The sequence below is a fragment of the Vombatus ursinus genome, unplaced genomic scaffold, assembly GCF_900497805.2.
Source record: "Vombatus ursinus unplaced genomic scaffold, bare-nosed wombat genome assembly UNPS02014814.1, whole genome shotgun sequence".
Lineage (NCBI taxonomy): Eukaryota > Metazoa > Chordata > Mammalia > Diprotodontia > Vombatidae > Vombatus > Vombatus ursinus.
The window spans coordinates 3,914,339-3,935,144 of NW_020954592.1; the positions used below are offsets into that span (position 1 = coordinate 3,914,339).

At 38.1% G+C, this 20,806-nt stretch overlaps 1 protein-coding gene across 1 annotated transcript in view; it reads left to right on the forward strand.

Annotated features, from left to right (window-relative positions):
• CLCN4 (chloride voltage-gated channel 4) overlaps positions 1–20,806 on the forward strand; it is a 100,353-nt gene that overhangs the window by 72,133 nt on the left and 7,414 nt on the right. Inside the window, exon 12 of the mRNA XM_027835432.1 lies at positions 11,532–11,748. Within this exon, the coding sequence (XP_027691233.1) occupies positions 11,532–11,748 (217 nt within the window). The remainder of the gene's footprint in view (positions 1–11,531; positions 11,749–20,806) is intronic.

The window sequence follows — 20,806 nt, forward strand, 5'->3', positions numbered from 1 at the left end:
ATATTTGCTTACATATTTGGGGTATCTTTTTATATGTTAGGGATAAATATAGAATTGCATTATAATTCTTTCCCCTCAAATGGAGCCTAGGTTTGTTTGTTTTTAAATATTTTAATCAGATGTCCTTTTTAAATATACAGCCTCTCTAAGGACTTTTAAGCAAAAGGTACAATTTGAAAAACCTCACTAAAGTAATAAATGTCAGTGAATCAGCGACCCATTGTCTAGCTGAACTGGCACCTGCATAGAAACTACTGGTTAATTGCTGATGAAACACATTCTTGTAATCAAATGGTAAATAGTAATTATCATCAAATTGTTAGAGAGGGAATTTAGGTTTATGAACTGATAGCTCTCTAGGTAGCAATGTTTGGAATGTCTATAGATAAAAAAGTAAATGTAAACAATGTCTTTATACTTTCAATCAGATAGGTAATGTAACCTGGGGAAAGGTAGTAGTAGTGTTTACCCTTGAGCAATCAGATATGCTTGTCTTCTTAGACTGTAGAGATAGACAGGAAAAGTCTACCTCTCCAGGTATAAGGGAGGAGGTTAATTTCCTACATTTGTGGAACTGTAGGTCTTTTTGGGTCATAGGAATGGGATCAGAATTGCAGAATTTTAGAGTTTGAGGGACCTCAGCAATCCTCAGAGTTCAACCTACACCAGAAAAAAGGATCCCACACTTACAACTTGCATGCTAAGTGGTCATTTAGCATCTTTGTGGTAGCCCCTTTGAAGCACTTATGTATAACTGTATTTGTTCAAGAGTTTTCCCTTACATCAAACCTAATTGTGCCTTATTAGCTTTTACTCAATGCTCCTAGTTCTTTGCTCAGGTGCCCAACAGACGAAATCTTACCTCTTTTCCACGTGGTAAGGAAGGAAAGAAAAAGAATAAACATTTATATCGCACCTACTATATTGCAAGCATGGTGCTAAGTGCTTTACAGGTATCTTATTTGATTCTCACAATATCCCTTCGAGGTAGGTGTTATTATTATCCTCATTTTACACTGAAGGAAACTGAGGCAAACAGATATTAAGTGACTTGCCCAAGGTCACATAGCTAGGAAGTGTGTGAGGCTGGATTTCAATTCAGGTACCTTCAAATACCGGAAGACAGATTTCATGTCTTCCCACATACCCCAAGTTTTCTTTTCTTTAGGTTAAATATTCCCAATTCCTTCCTTTAGCTGATCTTTGTATGATATGTACTCAAATCCCTTCACCATGCTGGACACTCTCCAGATTATCAATGGCCTGTCTAAACTGTGGTACCTGAAACTGAACCTAATATCCCAGATGCTGTCTGACCAGGGCAGAGTAGAGGGGAATCTATCATTTCCTTTTTTCCTGGAAGCTGTCTTTTGGTACAGTTCAAAATACTAGCATTAACTAGTTTTATTCAAAGCTGTTCTTACTCATTTTAAAAAAAAATTATTTTCCCCTCAATTATAATTAAAAACTTTTGAGCTTAGTAATTACAGCAGTTAAGGTCTCCACGACATATGCTTTCACACATTCCATCTCTCCTGCCTAAAATGTTCTCCCTCTTTATCACTATCTGTTAGAGTTTATTTTCCTGCAAGGCTCTGTTCGGGTGCCGTACCTCCCATAAACCATCTCTTATCCTCCAATTGCTAGCATTTTCTCCCCATGCTTATCTGTACCTTTGTTATATTCTGCTAGTCAAGTGTAAGCCACTTTGGGGTGAAACTTTGTCTCATTAGCATTTAGCACAGTACCTTGTGCATAGTAAGAACTTAATAAATATTTGTTGAATTGCATTTAAAATGGGCAAAAGAAAAACTTCTAAAATTGTGGAATGTAGAAATTATGGTAAGTATCCTGGCGTGAAACCCTGGGATGTGATATCTTTTTTTCAAGGGGGTAAAAGAGTTTCTGGATAAGGAAGGTTGTAAAGTTTTCTTCTCTGGAGCACTTTAAAAGAGGAGAGAACTCTTTTAGTGTGAGCAAGTCGAACAGATTTTAGTTTTTGGTCCAACAGTTTTGGACCTGTTATTTTACTTCTGTAAAGAATTCCTAGGGAGTTGACACTTACTTGCTGTGTGACTCTGGGCAACTCACTTAACCCCAATTGCCGGGGGGAAAAAAAAAGAATTCCTAGGGAGAAACCACCTCTATGGATGCAAATCAGCAACTCATTGGTAACTTTTTGTCTTAGAAGGTTGTCTAGAACACTGAGAAGTGATTTGCTCATGATCACATTGTTAGTATGGACCACAGGAAGGACTTGAACCCAGGTCTTCTCGAATCCAAGGCCAGCGACTACAACACATTGTCTTTGAGATATATAAAGTGCTTTCTCTGTAGGTATTTTCACATGTTTTAATGAAGATTTTTAAAGAGTCATTAATAAATGACCTCTGAAGTCCTGTGGCTTCAAATCAAATTTGCAATTGTTGTTCAGTCATTTGTGACCACCATTTGGTGTTTTCTTGGCAAAGATGCTGGAGTGATTTGCCATTTCCTTCTCCAGCTCATTTTGCAGGTAAGGAACTGAGACAAATAGGGTTAAGTGACTTGCCCAGGGTCACACATCTAGTAAATGTGTGAGGCTAGATTTGAACTCAGGAAGATAAGTCATCCTGACTCCACGTTGGGTACACTGTATCCACTATGCCACTTAACTACTTCATAAAACTTATAAATTATGCAATAATTCTGCATAATTTATAAGTTTTATAGAGAAAATTATTTTGGTTGTTTATACTGATAAGTTATTGTGTTACTGTTAACTTGCTATCAATATAATTACTATTGATTCCATGAACATTTACTATATTTAGAGTAGACCAATTCTGACAGCTTATTCAAGATCAATTAGAATTTTTGCTTTCAGTTTCTGGTATTTCAAAGATTATATAATTCATATTAACAAATATTATTGAACACCGGCTATGTGCCTAACACTGTGTTCATGTTGGGATTGCTGAACTTTTTACTGTATATCTTTAATGGTAATAGTCATACTGGATTGATCAAAAAATGATCTAAAAGTAAGAAAGTCCTTAGATGTGTGACCCTGGACGACTGCTCAGCAACCTCAGGCAGCTTTTTTTTTTTTTTGGCTAGGCCAGTGGGGTTGAGTGACTTGCCCAGGGTCACACAGCTAGTGAGTATTATGTGTCTGAGGCCGGATTTGAACTCAGGTTCTCCTGACTCCAGAGCCGGTGCTCTATCCACTGTGCCACCTAGCTGCCCCTCAGGCAGCTTTCTAAAAATATGTTATAGATGAGTAGCCAATATGCAACAGTAGAATCAGCCAGTCAGTAAATATTTATTAAGTGCCTGCTATGTGCCAAGCATTGTGCTAAGCACCAGGAAGACAAAGAAAGCCATGTGGCAGGTTCTGTTCTTGAGGAGCTCACATTCTAATGGGGAAGATAACATGTGAACAGTTATGTCCAAATAAGATGTATACAGGATAAATTGAAATCAATTTACAATATATAGGATAAATTGAAATCAGTATGATAAGGCATTAGACATATGCTAGGATTATTCATAATAGGTCATATACAACAGCCTTGTGAGATAAGTTTCAAACATACCATTTGACTCATTTTACAGATGAGGGAATTTGAGTTTTTGGATAAGTGATTTCTATTGTATCATGGCTTTTGTGTCAGAAAAGGGTTTCAGACCTAGGTTTTCCTGACCCCTAGTTTAGTAGGCAATCCAACTGGCAACTGTCTTGCATGATATACAGAGGACCAGGGTTCTGTCTCTCCTCTTATATTATAAAGACTTTAAAAAAATTTTATAATTCTTTTCTTTTTTTGATATTTTATTTTTCCTCAATTACATGTAAAAATAATTTTCAACATTCATTTTTAAAATCAACTTCCACTTCTCCCCCTTCTGCCCCCCTCGTTGTGAAGGCAAGCAATTTGATGTAGGTTATACATGTGTTTTCATGCAAAAAATATTTCCATATTAGTCATGTTATAAAAGAAAACATAGACCAAATAAAAACCCAAGAAAAAATAAAGTAAAAAAAAAAAGTATGCTTCGATCTGTATTCAGACTCCCATCAGTTCTTTCTCTGGGGATGGATAGCATTTTTCATCTTGAGTCCTTCAGGGTTGTCCTGGATCAATTTATTGCTGAGAATAGCTAAGTCATTCACAATTGATCATCTTACAATATTGCTGTTACTGTGTACAATGTTCTCCTGGTTCTACTCATTTCACTTTGCATCGGTTCATGTAAATCTTTGCAGGTTTTTCTGAGAGCATTCTGCTTGTCATTTCTTATGGCACAACAATATTCATCACAACCGTATACCACAACTTGCTCAACCATTTCCCAATTGATAGGCATCCCATCAATTTCCAATTCTTTGCTGCTCACCAGAAAAGAGCTGCTATAAATATTTTTGTACATAGAGGCACTTACTATAAAGACTTTTCAAGGCAGACCACTTGCAAAGTCTCTGAAGCATTTTTGTAGCTCTAATTCATGATCCCTTTGTATTTCTGTTCCTTTGTGGGTTTATGTGACTTGGGGTTCATATGGCTTTGGATTTTATCATCTTATCAATTAATATACATTAGATACTGTTATAGGTTCAAAGTTTCCATAAGATCAGAGTGTCATAGAATTTAGAAGGGGAAAGATCTTGAACACTCCCATTTTATTGTTTTTTTTGTTGTTGTTTTGTTTTTGTAATACTTCCATTTTATAAATGAGGGAATGAGCCTTAGAGAAGGTAAAAAAGTTTCCCAGGGACAAATGGGTAATGAGTAGCGGAGTCAGGATTCGATTCCAGGTCGTCTGACTTCAGTATGGATGTTCTTTATTATGTAGCATGTGCACTCAGGTTACACTCTCTCAGGGCAGGACAGCTATATTTTTCCCCAGGGTTCTCAGGTACCCTGAAGGGTTTGTGGGGTATCTGTTCTCTGCCCATCAGCTTGAGCCCACACTAGCAATGTTGCCCTGCTTTATCAGGGAGCCAGTGACTAGCACCCCAATTGCACTTAACCACTTCTTCCTGTGTAGCTTTTCCAAAGGGATATTTACCTCAGAGTCAGCAAGAACAAACTTACAAGTATTTCTACCAGAATCTGCAGGGCGTATTCTTCCCAAAGCAACTCACTTTTTTTTTTCGATGGAAAAGGCCCAAAACTTAGCTGAGTTCCAACATAGCATTGTTCTCACCAATTTTACATCCAAACGTTGCATCACTGTTGGAAGAGTTCTCAATCATCTGCATGGAGCCAGGAGGTTGTTTTTTAAAGATCATTTCTTGATCCCTGGCTGGATTTGCTACAAAACCTGGCCTAGATTCCATCTCTTGGATTTCTGTGGCTTCCTGTCCTATGGTTAGAGACCTCAGATAGAAAGGAATGAGCAAAAAGGTCAAGCTGATTCCATTTCTTGGGGGCCATATAGTCTTTTTTTTTTTTTTAGTGAGGCAGTTGAGGTTAAGTGACTTGCCTATGGTCACACAGCTAGGCCAGATTTGAAACTCAGGGTCTCCTGACTCCAGGGCTGGTGCTCTATCCACTGTGCCACCTAGCTGCCCCCAGGGGCTCTGTAGTCTTAAAGGATAAAAGCCCTAAGGCCCTTCCCCTTACCGCAAAGTCTGTTATATAGAAAGGGTTACTTAGTTTCCCCAGACTCTAATGTAGCAAAAAGAAATTGTGGCTAGAACTCAGACCTTTTTTGAAGATGTTGAGAGTTTTGGCTACCCAGCAAATTAAAAAACAAAAAAACAAAAAAATCTCGCAATCACATGGTCAGTCAACAAAACCAATTACAGAATTCCACACATGTCCCACAGTTACCCTAAAGCACTTCCCCTAGATGTCATAAAAATTCTCCCAAAAGCAGTTCTCTTGTGTTTTCTGTAAGAAGACACACCATCTGAGCAAGCTGATAGGGTCTATGCACGTGCCAGACCCCTATTATAATTATATCATACTTTCTCCATTTATTAAACTATACCTTGAATTCTATGGGGAATCCTACATAAATTTCTAGGTATGTTAGGACAAGTGAGTATTTCTAGTTAAGCTGCCCCTGGGGAGTTAGGGAAGAACAATTAGCAAATTCATGAATTATTCTATTTATATTTTAAATATTCAAGATAATTATTTACCTAATTAGTTGTACCAACTGATACCACAAGTCACAGTTAACATTTAATAAAATAAATTGTATTTGCATTTGCAATATTGGCAAATTTTACAAGTCCTACAGTTCATACACACCAGATAGGGGCAGATTCAGTCAATATGGAGGCATAAAACATTCTTTAAAAAACTTTAAATCTTAGAAATTTAGGAGCTAAATAGAGGGATGATGGTCAATGAATTTGCTAATTTTCATCTTTGTGGTCTACATGAAGCTCACATTGTACTAGTATTGTTATTAATTATGGTTGTGTATACTATAAGGAAGAATAATGACTTTTTTCTAAAACAGTGGAGCTCTCTTTCCAAATATTGTAGCTAACAGATCATTTTAAAAGGTTCCCTGGTAGACTCAGGATTGTATTTCAGATCTTCTGGCTTCCAGGCCTCCTATTCTCTCTACTGGGCACATCTGTTTTTCAGATGAAGTAAACAAAATGAGAATAAAGAGGAGAACTGACAAAGCCACAATGTCAACTCCTTCCTTCTTGGATCCTTCCTGGACCCTTTTAAATAAACTGCCTGAGACCAATCCAGCACTCTGGAAAAAATTAAAGTAACAAACAAGAATGACTAATAATACAACTTTATTCATTCTGCATACCTTTAAATGTCATCCAATAATGATTTTGGGGTTTTTATGCTCTGGGTCTGTGATGTACAGTACACTGTGTGTAAACTCTATACATTGCAGTTTCTTGCCACCTGTTTAGCGTTTGTGGGCCAGATATTAATAAAGAGTCTTACTGTTTATCCAAACCAATGCATCTTCACCATCCATCTAAACAGATGACTTCAGTGTTTACAAGAGACAAGGTTGCTGTTTGTTTTTCCACATGGAAGATGCGTACATTGTGCGTTTATTAGCCAAAGCTTTGAGGAGGAAAACCCACAGCATGTTTTCTTCTATAAACTCTGAACCTCTAAAGTCTAAATTTACTCTCTGTTCCTCTTTCTTCATAGAAAGGCTGTGATAAAACTGAGACGGACAAGGATTTTAGACCCAAAGCTGAGTTCTAGAGAGTAGCAATCTATCCTCTTTCATACGTCAGTGGTCTGTAGTATGGTTGGCATGGGGACTTCCTCTACTAATGCACATCACAAACTCTTTATGAGCAGGAAATGGTCTCTAAGAGTTCCCATGACTAGAAAAACTCCTCACTTTGTATAGTCAACCTGGAGATGAATTTCCTCAAACTTAGTGAGACTGGTCCTTATGTAACAGAAACATACTTCTCTCCGATCCATCATCAGTCCTGTACTTGCCTTTTCAGCTTGATAGAATATTCCAGTTTTCTCTGCTAGCATAGCTTCCAAGAACCCAGCATTGTCTTCATTCCCTGATGAGGCCATAGAGTAAGACTTTGTTGGAGAATTCTCCACACAAGTTAAAACAGAACTCAGAAACAGAAAGCTGTCTCTTCTGTCTCTCTTGATAGCACTTAGTACCATATTCTGCACTCACCAAAATGTATTTTTTACTAACTGACTCTAAGAAGTTGACTCTTTCTCGTGCTTTTGAAATATGGTTGTTGGGCCATATGAGTTGGGAAGCTTCTAACTTTGGGCTCTCTCTGGCTTTTTTTTTTACCTGCCATCTTTTCCCGTTCTCCAGTTCAACTACCCTTGGGACCCCTTCAACAACTGTGGATACAGTTTGCAATCTCAGGATAAGCCTTTATTGTTCTACTTCAAGGATCCATATCAAAGTCTTTCTGGAAAGCAATACTCACTATGTGTGTAGCAGAATGATCAAACCATATGATCACCAGTGCTGTCTCAGGTCCATATTGTCTGTACTTCTTATTGGCAGTGAGCAGTCCGCAATCTTTTTTGAGCCCCTCTAGGATGTTGTTCAACATGAAAATTGAGAACTAGGTTATCCAAATCTTGGTAGGTATGATTTACTCAATGTTAGATTAGGTTTTCAAATCCAGTTCAGTCCAGGTTCATTTTGGAGAATATTTTGAGGTTCTTATTCAGTAGTTTTTTGTATATTGATTTAGTTCTAGTTCAAATGTGCCCATTGATTTTCTTGAAGCTCAACAAACTATTATAATTTCATCCATGTTTGCATTCAATATGTGATTCCACAAATTAGTGTACAAAATTCTATATTGGCATTTGTTGGATGTTTGAAACCTCTGATTAGAATATGTAGTAAAATTTAAAAGTGCTATTGTTGGAATAGCTAGAAGCATGCAATGTGATAGTAAAGAATCATCAGCCTGAAGATAAGAACAAATAGAAGTATGTTGAGCATTTTCGTAAAATCACTAAAAAGAGAAAAGTCTTGATTCAGCAAAGAACCACTCAATTCAACACAGACTTTTGAAAAGATGGACCTCAGTCAGTGTATTTCTGATTGAATCTTATCCTTTTTGATATTACCAGAGTGGGCCCCATCATCTGAAGGTGTTTGCTTTGTAGTCCAGCCTTCTGTTTCTGTTTTAACTAGGGCTTCTTCCTTCCACCCCCTCTCAGTGTGATCCCAAATGCTACCAGTTTTCTATTAGAGTAGTGTATTGCAATGAAAGGCCACAGAGGACACTATTGTAGTCTTATTCTTTCAAACAGAAATATAGGTGAATAATAGTGTGTGAGAAGAGAAGAGATTTATAACATATCTGCAACCATTCTTGGGGCAAACCTCACCGTACATCTTTTCTAATCTTTTCCTATTCATTAGCTATTGAAGTCAATAGGTTTGTTTCATTTTTTTACTTAAAATTTTTTTTTTCAGCCCAGATATCCAGGATTGCATTAAGTTGTTTCTAATGAGCTCTAAGTTCTCAGCAAAGAAAAAAGTAGGGTAATTGTAATCATAACAACTTTACTATTTTTTTGATCTAAAAAATGACTCATTTAAAAAATATGAAAAATCCAAAGAAAAAGAAAGAAAAATATGATCTTTCCTGAGACATTTCTCTTTTCCCTTTGGGGATAATTGTGTTTAGACTTAAAATTCTGGATACAGAGGTAAATTTGGTTTCAGCCTTCTCGTCTTGCAAAGGGTTCATATTCCGATTGTGAAAATTATAAATTAATTTATAACTAACAAATGTCATTTTAAAAATTAACAGTAATTGCGCACTTTTGAACCTGTCTTCTGTCCCTGTTGGGAATACCAGGTTCACCTTCCCCCACACAAAGGAGCAATAGCTTTTATCAAACCCATCTTTCAAACCTTTGAAAGAATGACATGGGCTCTGAATCTCAGTAGTGGCACTTGTATCATGGAACCTGCCGTATTAAGAATGTTCAGTTTGATCTTGTTGCACATTTTCTAGAAGTGTAGAGGCTAGAGTGCTGGACTTGATGTCAGGAAAAACCAGGTCTAAGCCCAGCCTCAGATACTAACTAGTTGGGCAAGGCAGCCTCTGTTTCCTCTTCTGTAAAATGGGGAAAATAATTGCACTTACCTCCTAGTTTTGTGAAGTTAAAATGAGATAATATATGTAAAGTACTTTGGAAACTTTAAAATACTATTTTTACTACTAATAATCTGATTTTTTTCCTCACCTTTTCAGTGGAATTCAAGTAGAAACAGTCCTGGGACAAGTTGCTGTCCTACTATTATTCTCTTCTATTTAATGTTTGGCATATTATTTATGGTAGGGGAGCATAAAAGATTGCTTTTTTGCAATTGGATAAAATATTGGGATAGAATTTCATCTTCTCTAGGTGCACTGAAAGCATTTCTGGAACAGCTCAAGCACCATACAGGATGCTGGGGATAGGTATTCCATCCCATTCCCATGGTATTTTGATTTTTTCTACTAGGGATCTGTACAGTATTTTGAAAGCCTTTGATTAAATGTAGTTTGGAAATTATGAGAATTCAGAATTGTCTGCATTTATTAAAATGTTCTTAAATTTTTATGAATTATAGTCTTATTTGGGCCATTGTGGAAGGAGGGAAAGTAGGAAGGAAGAAACACATTTATTAAGCACCTACTGTGTGCAAAGCACTGTGCTAAGCACCTTACAAATATTATCTTTAATGCCCATAACAACTCTGTGAGGTAGGCGCTATTATTACAACTATTTAACAGTTGAGGAAGCTGAGGCAGAGATTAAGTAACTTGTCCAGAGTCACATAGCTAGTAAGTGTCAGAGGCTGGATTTGAACTCAAGTCTTCCTAGCTCCATTCACTATGCCATCTCGCTGGTTCAGTAGTCTAGGTAAGAGGTAATGAGGGCCCAAATGGTGGGGGTGGCCTTGTAACGGGAGAGAAGTGAATGGATGCAGGAGATGTCATGGAAGCAGTCGATAAGAGTGGGCTGCTGATTGGATTGGATACGGGTGGAGAGGGAAGAGACAAAGACCCCTCTGCAGTGGTGAATCTGGGTGATTAATAAAATTGTGGCACCTTAAACAGAAATTTGTCTGTAATAATGTTCTGCTCTCAGTACAATTTATTTGTTGGGTTCTCAAGGATATTTTGAGGTTGGTATTTGCAGTAAAGGAATTTTTATATGTTAGTTAGTGAACTGACACATAAGCCCCTGATATATAATTCTGGCTGTTATAGTTGCTAGACTGGGGCAGAGTAGCTGTGTACCACTTGAGGCTGTTTTTTTTTTAAATTTATTTTATTTTTAATTTATGGAATAAAACAAGTATTTCCGTAACATAGTATGATAAAAAAGATAATTGTACATGAAACTATATTGAAACTATTATACTTGCTATTCCTTTTAAATATATAATAAACTTGCTATTCCTTTTAAGTATATAATAAACTTGCTATTCCTTTTAAATATATAATAAAGTTATTGCTATTCCTTGCTATTCCTTTTAAATATGTAATAAAGTTATCCTGTAAATTTCTTTTTTAAAATTTTTTTCCCCTTTTTCTTTCCTCTCTCCCCCTTACCCCCCACCCTAGGGATGACTGTTATTAGACACAAATAGGCATATATATGTAAAATTATTCTATACATACTTCTATTTATCAATTCTTTTTCCAGATACAGATAGCATCTTTCTTCATATATCCTTTATAGTTAATTTGGGTAATAATAGTCAAAATGAGTTATTTGTTCAAAGTCCTTCTTAAAACATTATTGCTGTTACTGTATACAATGTTCTCTTGGTTCTGCTCATTTCACTCGTCATTATTTTGTGCAAGTCTATCCATGTTTTTCTAAGATCGTAGAGCTCATCGTTTCTGATAGCACAGTAGTATTCTAATCACAATCATATACCACAACTTGTTCAGTCATTCCCCAGTTGATGGGCATCCCTGCAATTTCCAGTTCTTTGCCACCACAAAGAGAGCTGCTATAATCATTTTAGACCATGTAGGTTCTTTTCCTTTTGATGTTTATCCTAACTGTCCCTCTGCTCTCATTGCCTAGAAAATGCCAGGCAACGCCAGGATGGGATCGTGAGCAATTCTATCATGTATTTCACTGAAGAGCCCCCTGGACTACCTGCAAATAGCCCCCATCCCTTGAAGCTGAGGCGCATTCTCAACCTGAGCCCCTTCACGGTCACCGACCACACCCCCATGGAGACGGTGGTAGACATCTTTCGGAAGCTGGGGCTCCGGCAGTGCCTGGTGACTCGTAGTGGGTAAGTACAACAGCAAACTTGAGTTCAATTTTGGTCGGCATTTAAGAGCCTACCTACGTGTAAGGCACTGTGCCCAGCACTGATGTTACACAAAGACAAAACTGACAAACAGACCTTACCCTGAAGATTCTTAACATCATGGACAAATAGTTACTACATGCAAAAAAAAAAAATTGAGGAGACAGGGAGCACTAACAACCAGGGAGAACAGGACAGAGGAGGAGACATCTGAACTGAGCATTCCAAGAAGTGGAGATGAGAAGAAAATACATTTAAGGCATGTGGGACGGCTCAAGCAAAGACAGAGGGAGGAGATGCAACGCAGAGTTGGGGGAACAAAAAAAAAAAAAAAGAAATCAGTTTGACTGGAATGGAGAGGTGTATGAAGGCAAGGAATGCAAAAAAGTCTGGAAAAGTGAGCAGAGGCCAGATTGTGGAGGGATTTAAATGCCTCATTGAGGAGTTTGCATTTTTATTTTCGAGGCAGTAGAAAGCCGCTGAAGATATTTGAGCTGGAGCATGATGCGTTTGGACGTTTCCTAAAGGAAGATGAATTTTACAACTGTATGGAAGATGGGTTGGAGAAGAATGATGCTGAAATCTGGGAAATGAATTAGGAGTCTATTGGAGGCAGTCTGTTACTAGTATACTCTCTAGTACAGTGGATAGAGTGCTGGGCCTGGAATCAGGAGGACCTGAGTTCATATCTGACCTCAGACATTTACTAGCTGTGTGTCCCTGGGCAAGTCACTTAAACTCAGTCTGCCTCAGCTTCCTCCTGTAAAATGAAGATAATAATAGCACCTTCCTCAGCGGCAGTATGGGGATAATAATAGAACTTTGTTGTGAGAATCAAATGAGATATTTGTAAGGCAGTTAGCATGGTGTCAGGCATATAGTAGGTTGTCTTGTTTACTTCCTATTTCAGTAATCCAGGTAAGAAGTAATGAGGGCCTAAATAGTGGGGGTGGCCTTGTGAGTGGAGAGAAGGGGATAGATGCAAAAGATGTCAGGGAGGCAGAATCAACAAGAGTAGACAGCTTATTAGATATGGGGGAAAGGAAAGAAGTTGTGAGTTGGGGTAGCTGACAGAATGGTGGCACCCTGAACAGAAGCAGAGAAGTTTGTAGGGAGGGATGATTTAGAGTGAGAAGACAGATGACATATTGAGTTTGAGACACTTATAGGACATGTAGGGAAAGATGTTTGGAAGACATCTGGTGATGCCAGTTTGAAAATATAATCGAGACACAAAAACAGAAAACAATGGGGGAGAGTAGAAAGATGGGGGTGGTGGTGGTGATGGGAATTGTTCCAATGTGATTGTAAGAGACAGCTTCTAGGGGCTTTGTTCACATAACAGTCAGTGCTTCTCAAGAACTGAGAAATCTGAGACAGAGACTACGTGATTTGTCCTGCATTTGACTGTGGTCAGGGGCAGAGGAAGAGTAATCACTTGGCATCCTACTTTGAGCAGTGAGCGTGTCTTCTCACAAGTGCTATTTTTACTTTCTTTCTTTGGGGAGATTGGATGTGAATGCAACACAAAAACAGAGCCAGACTGCTTGAGCAATTAATGAAAATATACTCAGCAGCAGACCCTTTCCAGCCCATGAATAGTATCTGACCATGTACCGTAAGCATGGAGATAAAGCAGTTTTGAAAAGGGGACTTTTTCCTTCATTCATCCCTGCCCTGAGTTCTGAAAATGGAGAGATCTGAAAGGTTTTATATCATAGGGATTTGAGATCAAAGAGGAATCAGCTGTGCCTCCCCCCAAAAAACCTAAAAACTCAATTCTCTAGCTATCCCTATACATGAAAATTAAAACATTATGGAAAAATTTCCATGATTTTAGGGACCACAATTTAAATTAGGGTAATTAACCAAGAACTACCTTGTTGCGTTGTTCCAGTAGCTGATGGATTATCTCATGGTATAGTATGTAGCTACTACATTGTCATTCTGTAAGTATGCTTTTTTTTTTTTTTTTTTTGTAGTATAGACCTGTGATTTCACTGGAATAGAGAATTCTGAGTCTGGAAACTCTAGGTGTGATACTATGATCCTATGAATTGATCAACCAATGCAACTTGGTAACTGATTTGTTAACTTGTAGTTAAAGGGTTGTTTGCAAGCATGCACTGAGTATATTGGAAGGAAGGACTTGAATTCAGGTCTTCCTTACTCCAAGGCCAGTCTTCTAGCCACTATACCAACTGCTTCTGAAAATTCTATGTAGAATACATAAAATGAAATGTGGGGGCAGGGGAGGGGGAGGGAGACTGTAGGAGAAGCCTCCTAGCATAATAATAGTGATAATTATGATAGTAACATATTACATGGCATTTCATTGTTTAATGTGGAGCATTTTGCAAACCTTAAAGTATTATGCAAATGTCAGCTATTATTGTTGTTACTTTTTGAAAGCACTTTCACACATAATTAGCTCATTTCATCCTCATGATAACACTATGAAACAGGCAAGAAAGCTATTATTATCCTTATCTGACAGATGAAGAAAATGAGGGGACAGATTCATTAAGTGACAGATACCAAATTAATGGCAGAGATAAGACAAAGTGAAAGTTAAAAGAATAAGGGACTATTATAGGTTCTTGAAAAGCAAATAAATGGTGTTAGTGAAAAATTCTTCTGAAAGTTTGTATGTAGGATAGAAAGATATTGTATACCTTGTTGTTAACTAAGAGGCAATTATACTTGTCCAAGGATGAGGGCACGATCCTTTGGACTATGGTTTTGGCATAGAAAATAGAGGAAAGTCATTATCAAAGACCTTGATGATAGATTGGATATGGAGAGTGTGGGATCATACCTGTCAAACTGGAAAGGACCCCTGAGGCCATCTTGTCCAATTCATTCATTTTTCAGATGTGAGGACACTGAGGTTCAGGGAGTTTAGTAAGTAATAAGGGTCTGAGATGGGATTTGAATCCAGGGCTTTTGACTTCAAAGCTAGTGTTCTTTCCACTGACCCCTGATGAAGGTAATGCTAAAGTTTTAGATTTGGGGGAAATGAGGTAGATTCTTTGACAATAGTGGAGAAATTATTTTCATCTGTGAATGCTTGTGTGCGTGTGCGAGTATGTACACACACACACACACACACACACACCCCATCCCTTGCTGTGCATCTGTGGTGGTTTTAGCTGCTTTAGAAACTAGCTTAATTTTCCAAATGCTGGGCCACTGGGCCCACCAGACAACCTGATGGCTTTGATTATAAAAATTGCCAGATGGTGTTTATGCTTTAGAGTAAGGGTTGAGGTAGATATTAAAGTAACGTGTTCCCTTGATTGTAAGCCTTTGATGATCCATTGCTTGACCCTATATTCTCCTGGGTCCTATTAGAAAAGTAGATAAAAATCTGGTTGAGGAGCAAAAAAAAGGTCCCCAAGCCCAGCACTGACTAGAGTGAATTGGCAACTTCTATTGTTAGACCAAGATAAGTATGAACTGATAATCCAATACTTTTCAGTCCTTTCCTTGCTGATATAGGCTATGTGGCCTGAAGTAAATGATCAGATCTGCTAGATTGTAAGTTCCTTGAGAGCAGGGACTGTGTGTCTTAGTAATATTTGTACCCTATACAGTGTCTTGCATATAGTGGATATGCAATAAATGTTTAATGAATGCAAGCACTTAACCTTGATTCTGGAGAGTATTTCCCTAGGCAGTATCTAAAGTAGACTTCCTCTACTTTAATTTCCAGTGTTCTGGAATACTATGCAGAATAAATACCAATGTGGTCACCCATAGCATTTTAAGTTTATAACACTTTAGCCTCTTTAAAAAAAAAAAACCATAAAAAACTAGATGTCAGTTATCATTGGAATTTCCAATTTAGTCAGGAAATTCTGCCCTTAATACCCTCTCACAACTCATTGGCTCCCAAGAGTGGTTCATGTGAAGATCTGGGGACACAAATTGGCTCCGAATGTTGTATGAGAAAACAAAATCACACTCTCTCTTGTTGTATTTTTTAAACAAACACAGATGCTGATATGTTAGTGCTGGCAAGATATCCTTATTTGCTAGGGACTTTCATCTCCTTGGGCTTCCAGCCAGGTTAGGCATGTCTCAAACATGCTCACTCTTCATATTCATTCCTTTTCTTTGTGCCTTCTCTGCTGAAAATTGCTAACGATCTTCAAATGTCGGAATCACCTGGTCTGTGGTGTGATGAGGGAGAGCAGGCAGCTGGAGGATGGGGGCAAAGCCTCCCGCTGCTTCTTAAAATACCCTGAGTCCTGAGGGAAAGGCACAGATAGTATTAGCAGACCCACATAAACACAAGCTGGTACTGGTGGAGAAGACTGTGGCCTTTTGCCCCCTGAACACCACAGCCTGGGAGCCCATTGGTGGCAAGAGAGGTGAGTGGTGTTAGGTTTCCCTGAAGAAAATTGAGAAAGCTAAAGTGAGAGAAAGGTAATTCTCCAAGGCTCTTGGCAATGGCTCTATGAATCCAGTTCACCTTCTCAGACAAATCAGAAGCTAGACTGTTCTTAGTAGGGTAGAGCCTGTTAACTCTGCTGTACTCCATTTACTTGAATTGATAACTGGGAAGGGTCAAGCCTTCCAATTCTCAATTTAAATGATTTAGGGCATCCTGTCTACTTGCCAGATTGGGCTTGCCTTCCCCTTTACCTGAGGAGCAGAAAATGAATGGCCTTCTTGCTTTGTGGCACGCTTTCCTTTTCAGTCTAGGACTCACACTGCTGTGGACAGATAAACCACTGAAATGATTTTGCAGTCTTGAGTATCTCTTCTCATTGTAGCACTGAGGTGACATTTTCGAAGAGACATTGTGTAAAATAGTTTCAGACAAATGGCTGTTCTTTTGATGTTGCCTTGGGGAAGAAAGGAGTGTAGAACTGCTTCACATCTGCCTTGTAGGAGCTGGTTTGTGGGTCATAGGTGTGTTTTTGTCCATTGGCAAACATTGGTAAGTAATGACTTGTCAAAACAGATTTGCCTTGGGTCTGTCAACACTTCCTGAACAGTCGTCTGGGAGAGAGAGGTAGGAAGATGGCTCGAGAAAAAAGGAGACAAATTAGAGGAGCATTGAGAAGCTTTCAAGAGATAGACACAGTTAAGTGCGGTCACCAAGGGAGGCTGCCTTGAAGGAGGGAAGAAACAACAGCACACTGGAGGAAGAACGGTTTTGAAGCAGAAGAGCCCTATTAGTTTGATAGTTTCAGCAACAAAGCCTCTGCTTACCTTTAAAAAAAAAAACAACAAACAAAACCTTATAATGATAGCCCTTGCATTTGTGGTGCATAGGACTGAGAGGACTGAATGAAATTTTTCTTGGCATCAGAAATTTTTTTGTTAGAGGGCTGCTCTTTATCTCATATTAAGTGCTCCCATTGTCCTTTGCTAGTTTTAAAAAGAAGACCTGAATCTTCATTAACATTTACGCTCACTTAAGGTCTTTTTTCACATTAACTATGGGCAAGTTTCCTAATTTTATGATTTTACAATATAACTTGATGAAGAAGTAATTACATAATACAGTGCTGGCCACAGAGGCAAGAAGACTTGTGTGAACCTGGGCAGGTCACCTCACTAACTCAGTTGTTGAGAAGAACCCTTCTTTATCATCTCAAAGACTATAAATTTCAGAGAAAGTCCTGACTTAAACCGGTAGATATTTCTTAGCCTGGGAGTTTTCTACACCAGTGAAATCACAGGTCTAATCACTCTACTTTGTGTCTGCTACTCCGCCTGGAACAAGATGCCCCTTCCCAGTTTAAGCTCATCACCTGTAATTTTAACCTTTGTTCAGTACTTTTTCATTTGTGTCTAACTCCTTGTGACCCCTTTTGGGGGTTTTCTTGGCAAAGATATCAGAATCGTTTGCCCTTTCTTCCTCTAGCTTATTTTATAGATGAACAAACTGAGGCAAACAGGGTTAAGTGACTAAATACATAGAATTAAATTTGTATTTTTCAGAGCTGTCCTATTTGTCTGTGAGTCCTTCTGGTCTTCCTTTTTAAAACTTGGAACTCTATCCCAACCCTCCCCTTTCCTCCTACCTTCCTTCCCAGTCTCATGATTTTACAATTGAATAAACTGAGACCCTAGGAAGGGAAAATGACTTACCTGATATCATACATTTAGTTAGTAGGAATAGAACTGAGGTCTCCTGATGTCCAGGCCAAAGTTCTTTCCATAAAACCATGCCTCATATTAAAAACTGATTAATTATTTCTTGAAGTTGAAGAATTGATGTGCTTCTTTGTTCTTTGTGTGTGGCAATCTAAGATTGGACGATAGATATATAATCATGCTTCTATACTTGAATTGATCCGTGATTAGATCAATGAGGATCTTCTTTCTCCCATTACCCTCCCTTTCCCAACCAGTATAAATTCCAACCCATCCATGCCTTCCCATTCTGTGTGATTTTTATACATGTATTTCCATTCATCTTTTATAGATGAATTATCCAACATAATAGAGACTTCTCTGGGTCTTTTAATATTTTGTGGATACTCGTGCAACCTATTATCCTTTGTTCTTGACAAGACTGGTCCATCTCCATTTCTAGTCACATATATCTTGGTCTTTTTTATTCTGAAATTAGCAAATAAAATTAGTATATTCAAATACATTATGGATTGTAAGAGGGTTATACATGTAACTGTGTATCTCTATTATAAAATAATAATAATAAATAGCTCACATTTATATAGTCATTATGCATTTAGGTCATTGTTAACAAGGTTCTGTAACCTGTTTGAAGCTGCCTTACATTTTATCATTGTCTTTTGGATGCTCCCAAACTTGATTCTTTGAAGATCTTGGTATTCCATGATTTGCAACTGTATTGCATTACTGAAAGAACACTTGTGATGAAAAGATGAGCTTTTTGTTTCAGGGAAAACTTGGGATCATTGAAAATGCTGAACAGTTTTCTAAATGCAATCTAGTCTACCCTTCTGCTATTCAATGATGGGATACATTCAGTCTGTCTACGGTGTATGGCCAAGGTACAGCTCATGCTGGACTAACACAATGGACTCTACAGTTAGCTTTGCAACACGCATTCTTCATCCATTTTGTTTTTCCTATGTGGATTGAGTTGTTTTCATTTGAGTGGACCTGGATCTCATTGAGGAGGGAGGTCCATTAGTGTTCTAGAGTTTGGTACACTAAGTGCCATGTTTCTCACCAACAGAAGCATTAAGAGTACAATGAAAAGGGAATTTCCTCTCCATTGAGACTCTTTGCAGGATGTTTTCTATGACATCTTTGGAGAGCACACATCTCCCTTAATAGTGATAACCAAAAGATAACTAAATAAAATTTCTCTGTGATTGCATCTATCAAGGAGTCTTGAGTGATCTTAACACATGCTTGGGAGTTACTGTCTTATTGCAGGGAGTGACTCTAAGGCTAGGTTTCATTCTACTAAATCAAATGCTTTTTTTCCTAAGTTTTTTTAATTAAAACCAATAAATATAGTAGGATCATGTATTCTCTTTACCTTTCATCACCTGTGTGACTGAAAATGTGGTTTGTTGTGGACAATCACTGATAGAAAAACCTGCCTATTCCCTTCTCATATGTTGATCAGATAGATTCTTTTTTTGTGGGGGGGCAATTGGGGTTAAGTGACTTGCCCAGGGTCACACAGCTAGGAAGTGTCTGAGGCCAGATTTGAGCTCAGATCCTCATGACTCCAGGGCTGGTGCTCTATCCACTGTGCTGCCTCGCTGCCACCAGACAGACTGTTGATGTGTGCTTAAATCATTCTCATGAAAATTTATGAAGATGAGAAGGTGGGCATTTGGGCCAGCAGTTATCAATATCTTCTCAACCAGTTTTTCCCCCTTTGGTAGTAATACCATCCATGGTATTTTTCTTTCTTTAGGAATCTTTCGTTCTTTGGCATGCCAAATTAATTCCTTGGTTCTTTTAAAATCACATCCCTACCAACACACTTTCCTTCTATGTCCCTTTGATCAGACCCAGATGCTCTTCTTGGCTTCATTTTCCTAGGTTCTATTTGTAGTGCTTTACTTAGCACCCTGGGAGCTGAAGTGTTAGTCTCACTGTGTGGGCTCCACTGTGATTTGTGATGAGAAGAGATCATTGTAGAAATGCTGGCAAATCTGTTCCAATTTGTATGTATTTGTTATCTTTCTTCTGTATTTGCCTATATGCTCTGGGAGGAGCATCTGTCCCACTTGGAACTTTAAATGAAATCGTTTTTTATAATCTCTTACACCCACCCCAATGTTTTTTGTTGCTTTATGAAGTAGTTGTATTCCCAATCTTCGTTCATCCTCCTCTATAATGATTTTTAAATTGTTTGTTCCCTAAAATTTTTTTTCTGCCTGGCTGCCATGTCTCTATCTCTCAGACCAATTGTTTCTTGGTTGAGGTGGGCTTTAGGCTCTTATTTTTCTCCTTATGGTGACTTTTATTTTGGATAAGCTTCTTTAAGAAATGGTGATAATCTGAGATGTCAATGTTTTTACTTTTATTCATTTCCCATTTTTTATTTGTTTTTTGTTTGTTTTTTTGTTTTTGGTTGGACAGTGGTGTTAAGTGACTTGCCCAGGGTCGGTCACACAGCTAGTAAATGTTATGTGTCTGAGGCCAGATTTGAACTCAGGTCCTCCTGAATCCAGGACCGGTGCTCTATCCACTGTACCACCTAGCTGCTCCCATTTCCCATTTTTTAAAGTAGGCTGTTTACCTAAATAAGTCAGGTTGGAATTGTTTTAATTGCATTAGGCTGGAGAGAGTTCTTCATGTTTGTATTTTCTTATAATTGGTGTTGATTTTGATTATTGGTCAAACTACTAGTCTTTGATCTGACTGCACACAAACAGCTGATTGTAAAATAATGCTCATATTAATAACAAGTCTTTTCCTGTCAGTATATCAGTTCCTTTAAAAAGAGTTTGTTTTCTATGCCAGTACCTTTTGATCCTCTCTCTCTCTCTCTCTCTCTCTCTCTCTCTCTCTCTCTCTCTACACACACACACACACACACACACACACACACACACACACACACACA